This window comes from the organism of the source record quoted next, unplaced genomic scaffold (assembly GCF_019419815.1).
Source record: "Pyrus x bretschneideri cultivar Hongxiangsu unplaced genomic scaffold, Pyrus_bretschneideri_v1 Contig5, whole genome shotgun sequence".
Lineage (NCBI taxonomy): Eukaryota > Viridiplantae > Streptophyta > Magnoliopsida > Rosales > Rosaceae > Pyrus > Pyrus x bretschneideri.
Genome location: NW_025999787.1, coordinates 3,191,272 through 3,198,998, shown reverse-complemented (window position 1 = coordinate 3,198,998; position 7,727 = coordinate 3,191,272). Strand labels below are relative to the sequence as shown.

The window sequence follows — 7,727 nt, the reverse complement described above, 5'->3', positions numbered from 1 at the left end:
CACCACTTGGTACCCCTTTGTATTCTTATCTCAAAAGCTAAAGAGCCAATAAATCTAGTAAATTTATTTTTGTCCAAAAAATGTTAAATTACAAACTCCATTTCAGAACAAGTTTAAACCGATAATTTCCCAATCAGTGACAAACGCTTAAATGTCCCGCTTGTCTCTTCTCCCAATGAAACCCTTGCCCAAACCAAATTCCCTTTACACCCCTACAATCATTTATAACCACCACTTAACCGCTTCATCCACTTCCCCCACGACCGTCTTGGAGCACAAATCCCATTAATTCCCTAATTTCACAGCGCCCTGGAAAACAAGGGAAGGGCAAAATAGTCAATTAAGCGGCTCCTTCCACTCCTTTTCCTTTTCAAACCCCGAAAGCCTTCCTCAGCACGTCTCATCAAATTCCTTTTGCTATAAATACCATGCAAACACCACCTACTCTCCGTCTGCGCTCTCCTCACACACTAGTCACTCCTCTCCTTCTCTCTCTAAAAACCTCACTTTCTCTCTCTGAAACTCCAGAGCGCACAGACGCGATGTCTCAACGCGGCCGCGGCCGAGGCCGCCATTCCGAACCCTCATACGGCTCCGACGCCCCGCCGTTTAATCGCGGTGGAGGAGGCGGAGGCCGTGGTCGGGGACGAAACCCCGGTGCTACACCGTTGTTTCAGTCCGAATCGGGACCTAGACATGACTGTCCTGGAGTCATCGCCGCTCCGACGGCGGCTCAAACTCCCTCGCCGGCACCATTGGCTCAAACACCGGTTCCTCGCGGACCGGCGCCGGCTCAGGCGTCTTCCAGCTCGGCGCCTTCCCCCGCTGAGGCTCCTCTCATCTGTGCGATGGAGCAGAAGCTGACGCTGACCGCTCCTCCACCGTCGTCGTCGAAAGCCGTCCGGTATCCGGCGAGGCCTGGCTACGGGAAGGTTGGCGAGAAGGTCCAAGTCAGGGCCAACCACTTCCTAGTGGAGGTGGCGGCGAGAGATCTCCATCACTACGATGTAAGCCTCCTTCTTCCTTTGTTCTTTTGCAGTTTTCCCTTTTCGTTCTTATTCTTCTGTGTTTATCTGTTCATCTGCATTTTTACAGTTAATTTTGAATTTTCTTTTACGTTTTCCTTTTCTTTATTTTTGAAAACTTGACTCGGAATGTCGTACCAAAATTTCTTTTACATTTTACTTTTTACAATTTTATGATGCTTTGGACTTTTGAGCGTCGTCATTGTGTTTTGAATATTTTTGTTTTATTTATTTTGATTTGTTTTTTCGGGTTTTCCTTTTTGTTTTTGAAGTTTACTGCTGTAAACTTGAGTCGTTCATGGCGTTTTGGGACCCAAAAATCATTTGAGGTTTCTGAAAACACCTTTCTGATTCCAAATGATGAAAGAGCAAACGCAACCATTTAATTTTTGTTTTTTTATTTTATTTTTTTAAAATTTTCTGTTGTATTTCCCTTTTGGCGTTCCTCTAATGCTTTAAATCTGACTCAGAAAGGTGATGTCACGTTCCCAAAACATTTTTCTGAGTTTAAAGTTGACCTAAATTTGCTTTTCAAAAAGGGTTTTGTAAATTTGATCCAGGAAGGTGTTCATCAATAAATTTTTATTTTATGAAAGCTTTTGGTGTTCCCAAAAACCTATTGATGAAGGTTTCTGAGAAATAGGGGGTGGTTTTCTTTTGCTTTTCTGTTTTTTTTTTCTTACTCAGAAGGGTTATGTGAACAATGCAATTCTTTTGGTATTTTCTGAGTCCTGGTAAACGGGTTTTCTTGGTAAACTGTTGGTATTCTCGCATGTTTAAACAGTTGATTGTTCTTGTTGTGGGGTGTCTTACGATTTCATTTGGTGGCTTTAGGTGTCGATTACCCCTGAAGTTGCATCGAAAAAGATCAACAGGGAAGTCATTAAGCAGCTCTTAAAGCTTTATAAGGAGTCTCACCTGGGCAAGAGAATCCCAGCTTATGATGGCATGAAAAGTATTTATACAGCAGGCCCCTTACCTTTTACCTCGAAAGAGTTTGTGGTCCAGTTGGCCGAGAGGGAGGGTTCTTCTGCTGCTGCTGGTTCCAGAAGGTATATTTATAAGATGGTTTAATGTCCTGTTTTCATTTTTGTATTTTTTTTTATTTGTTACTGTTTTTTGAACGCTTTCTTCTTTGTATTGAAATGACTTACAGGAGGGACCGAGAGTTCAAGGTCACTCTCAAGTTGGCTAGCAAACCTGACCTGTATTCCCTCCAACAGTTCCTAGGAAGCCAGCAGCATGAGTTGCCTCAGGACGCAATTCAAGTTCTGGACGTTGTTCTTAGGGCTAAACCTTCTGAAAAGTAAAGTCTTTATTTGGTAGAAGGGCATAAGATTTATTTTACCCTTGTCTGCGTTGTTTCCTCGCTAATGACGGTTTTGACTGTTGTAATTTTTGTCACAGTTACACTGTTGTTGGGAGGTCTTTTTTCGCCATTGATCTTGGGAAGAAAGGTGATCTTGGTGATGGTCTGGAATACTGGAGAGGCTTTTATCAGAGTCTAAGGCCGACCCAGTTTGGGCTTTCACTCAATATAGGTAATGCATTTACCAATTTTCCCTGTTCTTGTAATCATATGAAGTTAAGTAGCACGAGTGTTGTGACTAACTTTTTTTATTCATATATTTGCAGATGTATCAGCCAGAGCATTTTATGAATCTATTCTGGTAACTGAGTTTGTGAAAAAACTTTTGAACTACAGAGAACTGTCAAGGCCTTTACCTGATCGTGATCGTTTGAAGGTATTCTCCACAAGTTAATGCTAGTTATAGGTTCTATTTATGCATATTTGCTAGTATTTATGCTCATTGGGTTTTGAAGCTGCATTTTCTTTTATATTGAATTGACTTGTTCATCAAAGACTAATTTATTCAGAGTTCTATGCATTTACTTTTGCTTTGTCTTGGAACAAAACTGATTGGCATTCTGTTACTTACAGGTGAAAAAGGCCTTAAAGGGGGTCAAGGTAAAACTTTCTTATCGTGAGAATAGATCTTATAAGATCACCGGGGTCTCCGTGGAACCCCTGAACAAGTTGACGTGAGTCTTATAATCTTTACAATACGTTTTTGCTTATATCTTGTTTATATGTATATAGGTTGTTGTGGTACTTGATTTGCTTGAAGTGTAGAACTGGAATCTTCATGCTCATTATCTACTTTCGTTTGAACTAATTTGATTGAATTTGCTATATCATACATCATAATGGGTAAATATGAAAATAAAATCAAATTGGGTTATGGCGGTGTTCCATGGTAACAGAACGTTCATAACTTATTATCCATGTTTGTGTTTTAGATTCACTCTAGAAGATCAAAGTAGAACTTCAGTAGTCCAGTATTATCGCGAAAGGTACAATATTGTGCTGAGGGATGTGGCAATGCCTGCGCTTCAGTCTGGGAGCGATTCAAAACCTGTTTATTTGCCTATGGAGGTTACTTTCTTGACTTCTTCACCATTTTATTTCCCAGCATGTTCCTATTCTAAGTATGGTAGTAGTCTTGTGGAGATAATTTACCTATTTACCTTAATTTACTTATTTACCTTTTTGGCAGCTTTGTTCCATTGTTGCTGGGCAGAGGTACACTAGGAAGCTCAATGAGAGACAAGTAACAGCTCTTCTGAGAGCAACTTGTCAACGCCCTGGAGAGAGGCAGCGCAGTATAGTTGATGTCTGGATGTGATTTCATCTTTTCAATCAATAGAACTCTTTTCCTAATCTAGATGGTTTTCATTTTGTTCTGGTGATCATGTTTTTGCATCTATGCAGATGGGTAAACACAATCGTTACAATGCAGATGACCTTATCCAGCAATTTGGCATGAATATAAGTCAAGATATGGCTTTAGTTAATGCTCGTGTTCTGCCGCCGCCTTTGGTAAGTATTTGTTTCCAATTTTGTGTGAATAGTTCAAGTGTTTTTTATTTGACTTTTTTCTTTGCTGGTGTTTGAATTGATGACAACAGCTAAAATACCATGACACTGGTCGTGAGAAGTCTGAAAATCCACGAATGGGGCAATGGAATATGATCAACAAGGTATGATCTTGGTTTTTCATTTGTTTAGATGGATCTGTGCGTATGTTGAACTCCATTGTGTGTTTTGAGGATAGTTACACAAGATTTTTGCAATGTAAGTCTTTGCAGTCAGCAACTTCCTGATTTATTATGGATATGTAAACATTTAAAATACCATCTTTTACTGCTTTTGTGATATGTGATGCAGCATCAAAATTAAAACATTATTCTTGTTAGAAATTTGATTTCTGATTATTTTTAATTAATTCTGGTTCTGTAGAAAATGGTTAACGGCGGTCGATTGGATTTCTGGGCATGTGTCAATTTCTCCCGATTAGATCCAAGTTTTAACTTCCGATTTTGTGAGGATTTGGTCAATATGTGCAACAGCAAGGGAGTGGTACGACTCCCTTCCTTAAGTTCCTCCTATTTCTGCATCGAATTGTTTTTGTTCTTTTCCTAACCAAATTGTTTTTTCTTCCTAGCATTTCCATCCGCAACCCTTAATTCCTCATCAATCAGCTCATCCAGGGCAAATAGAGAGCGTGCTCAGAGATATCCATAAGATATCTAGCAAGAAAATTGAAGAAATTGGACATAAGGGAAAGCCTCTTCAGTTGTTAATTATCATTTTGCCTGACGTTACTGGATCGTATGGTGAGTAGCAGTCTGAGAACAAAATGTGTCTTGTATTTCAAGAAAATCATCTTTAAGGTCTGACATATTGATTGCTGATTGCTTGCAGGTATGATAAAACGGATCTGTGAAACTGAGTTAGGAATTGTATCTCAGTGCTGTCAGCCTAAGGCAGCATCAAAGCTCAGTAAACAATACCTAGAAAATCTGTCACTCAAGATAAATGTGAAGGTTTGTTTTTATGTATTGCCCATCACATTGTGTTTATCCTTTATTGACTGTCGCTCATATTACTCACTGTCTTCCATTAACATTGAAAAATTGACGCAATATTTAAAAGGGAGTTTTAACGAAACACTCTCGGTAGTGTTCACTTTTAACGAAATCAACATTTTTACCTTTTCCTGGTACTATTCACTACACCTTTATTTGTCCTTTTTCACTAAAACTATAGGTTTTTTGGACTTTTCGTTAGTTTTCCTTATTTAAAACTGTTGGTAGGTTGGTGGAAGGAACACTGTTTTAATAGATGCCATTCAAAGAAGAATTCCTCTTGTGAGTGACATTCCCACTATAATATTTGGTGCTGATGTTACCCATCCACAACCTGGGGAGGACAGCAGTCCTTCAATTGCGGCTGTAAGTTTCAGTCTTATATTGATTTCACTTTAAAAATGCATAATGTGTTAACATGGCAATTTATTCAATCAGGTGGTGGCGTCCATGGATTGGCCAGAAGTCACCAAGTACCGAGGACTTGTATCTGCACAGGCTCACCGTGAAGAAATAATTCAAGATCTTTATAGTGTTAAACAGGACCCTAACAGGGGTCCGGTTGCCGGAGGAATGATCAGGTAATTGGGACAACTTGCACCTTCTTTTGTTATTGTTTCTATTTTTTTTTTAATAATAGCTGTGACTGTTTTCTTAACATGATTATTTTCATTATGTTAGGGAGCATTTCAGAGCATTTAGACAAGCAACTGGCCGAAAACCAGAGAGAATTATCTTCTTCAGGTAATTTGTTTTTGCTGTGGTCATGGAAAATGACACGTCACTCTGCTAATATTTGTTTTGATGTTTGCTTGGCAGAGATGGAGTTAGTGAAGGCCAGTTTAGTCAAGTTCTGCTGTATGAAATGGATGCTATAAGAAAGGTATGCTGATTACTACAATTTAGAATTATTTTGTTATTGCTTAATTATTTGATTTGATCAAGTAGTTGGTGATTATTTTTTAAGATAAGCGACTATCTAACGTGTGTCATTACTTTTTCAGGCTTGTCAGTCGCTTCAGGAGGGATATCTACCACCAGTTACTTTTGTTGTGGTGCAGAAAAGGCATCATACTCGCCTGTTCCCAACTGATCAACGGAAGACTGATAGGAGTGGCAATATTCAACCAGGTTACAGATTTAGATGCATTGAGATATATTGGATTTGATGCTTTTCTGTTTTGCGCATTGACTCTCTTTATGTTGTCCAGGCACTGTCGTTGACACCCAGATTTGTCATCCGACGGAGTTTGACTTCTATCTCAACAGTCATGCTGGCATTCAGGTATATTTGTATTGTTGATTTATATATGCTAGTTCTGTTTGTTGCGGTAGTTTCCTTGCCCTCTTCTGAGGATTTTGTGCTCTATTCACTGCTAAAAGTTTGACGGTTATCTTGTGTTCATGTAGGGAACTAGCAGGCCCGCACATTACCATGTCCTGTACGATGAGAACAGATTCACTCCAGATGCCTTGCAAATGCTAACGAACAACCTATGCTACACGTAAGAAAACAACAATTTCAATTCTTTCTCTGGCTTTTGCAATAGTACTATGCCAGACGTTTTGTTTTCTGACATTCTCATCGTATGGCATGTGATTTTTCAGGTATGCAAGGTGCACACGCTCGGTCTCCATTGGTACGTACTTGGCTTGGATTCATATCTGTTTTCTGAAATTATGCTTTTTCCTGATTGCACCACTGATGTTTCTGTTTTTTCATGCAGTTCCTCCTGCATACTATGCACATTTGGCTGCCTTCCGTGCGCGATACTACATAGAGGGTGAGTATTCTGATGGAGGTTCAACTACCGGATCTACAGGAGGGGTTGCTGGTGGTGCGAGGTTCCGTGCCCTTCCAGAGATTAAAGAAAATGTAAAGGAAGTCATGTTCTACTGCTGAAATCAGTCTTGAGGTCTCGCTGGTGGCGGTTAGTTTCTAGTGGTCGTGTTTTGTCTGAGGTTGTATGAACTAAAGTTGCACAAGACTCTAATCTTATATCGTCTTGAAGATTGACGTCTAAATCGCTCATCCCTGATGGTTTTGGTGATTAGTTTTGTGGGTTGGTCCTGAATCCTTGGCTACTGATATGGATATGGACTTTGGTTCAAAGTTTAGTTTATATACAAGTGCAGTCAGAACATTTTGAGCTGTTACTTGGTTACTTGGTTGCATGTATTTGTTAATTACTTTCATCTCATCTGATGTAAGTTCATATATTTTTATTCCGGATTTGACCTTCCCTCTTAAGGCCTGAGCTCAAAATTTTGAGGCAATGTCTTTCCAGGTGGAGATTTTGGATATTTTGTCCAAATTTTGGTTTTGCTGAAAGGGCTTGAGAAAGTTTACCAAAAAGTGACTCGCAGGTTAAGTTTAGCTGCTTCCCTTTAGTCGACTTTTTATTAATTTATTATCAGTGTCATCTCTAACCTAGAGCGAATTGTAATTTATTTCTTTTTGGAATGCGGGAATTGGGACTAAGACATCTCTAATGGGAGATTCGAAGAGTTTGGAATAGCCATGTTACATTTTTGGTTGGGCGTAAACCCGTAGAATGAGTTGTGGCTAAGAACATACTTAATGGGAGATTCGTAGTCTTTTAATGGGAGATTCGTAGGGTCTTGGAATAGTCATGTTACATTTTTTGTTGGGTGGAAAGCCCTCGAATGACCTGCTAATAAAGTAAAAAATAAATTGGATCTCAAATTGGAGTAGAACTTATATTTACATCTTACAGAGAAGATAAATGAAATGTACAAGACTTTATATAT

At 39.3% G+C, this 7,727-nt stretch overlaps 1 protein-coding gene across 1 annotated transcript; it reads left to right on the top strand.

Annotated features, from left to right (window-relative positions):
- Nucleotides 1-443: 443 nt before the first annotated feature.
- Nucleotides 444-7,332, top strand: LOC125470222 (protein argonaute 5). The gene is made up of 22 exons (XM_048568989.1): nt 444-1,007; nt 1,860-2,077; nt 2,182-2,331; nt 2,433-2,566; nt 2,661-2,770; nt 2,968-3,068; nt 3,327-3,462; nt 3,584-3,700; nt 3,799-3,906; nt 3,996-4,067; nt 4,327-4,446; nt 4,532-4,703; nt 4,792-4,913; nt 5,184-5,321; nt 5,394-5,536; nt 5,637-5,699; nt 5,775-5,838; nt 5,960-6,086; nt 6,167-6,240; nt 6,366-6,460; nt 6,564-6,595; nt 6,683-7,332. The coding sequence occupies exons 1-22, from the start codon at nt 543-545 to the stop codon at nt 6,856-6,858; spliced, it is 2,937 nt and encodes a 978-aa protein (XP_048424946.1). The 5' UTR covers nt 444-542; the 3' UTR covers nt 6,859-7,332.
- The last annotated feature ends 395 nt before the right edge of the window (nt 7,333-7,727 follow it).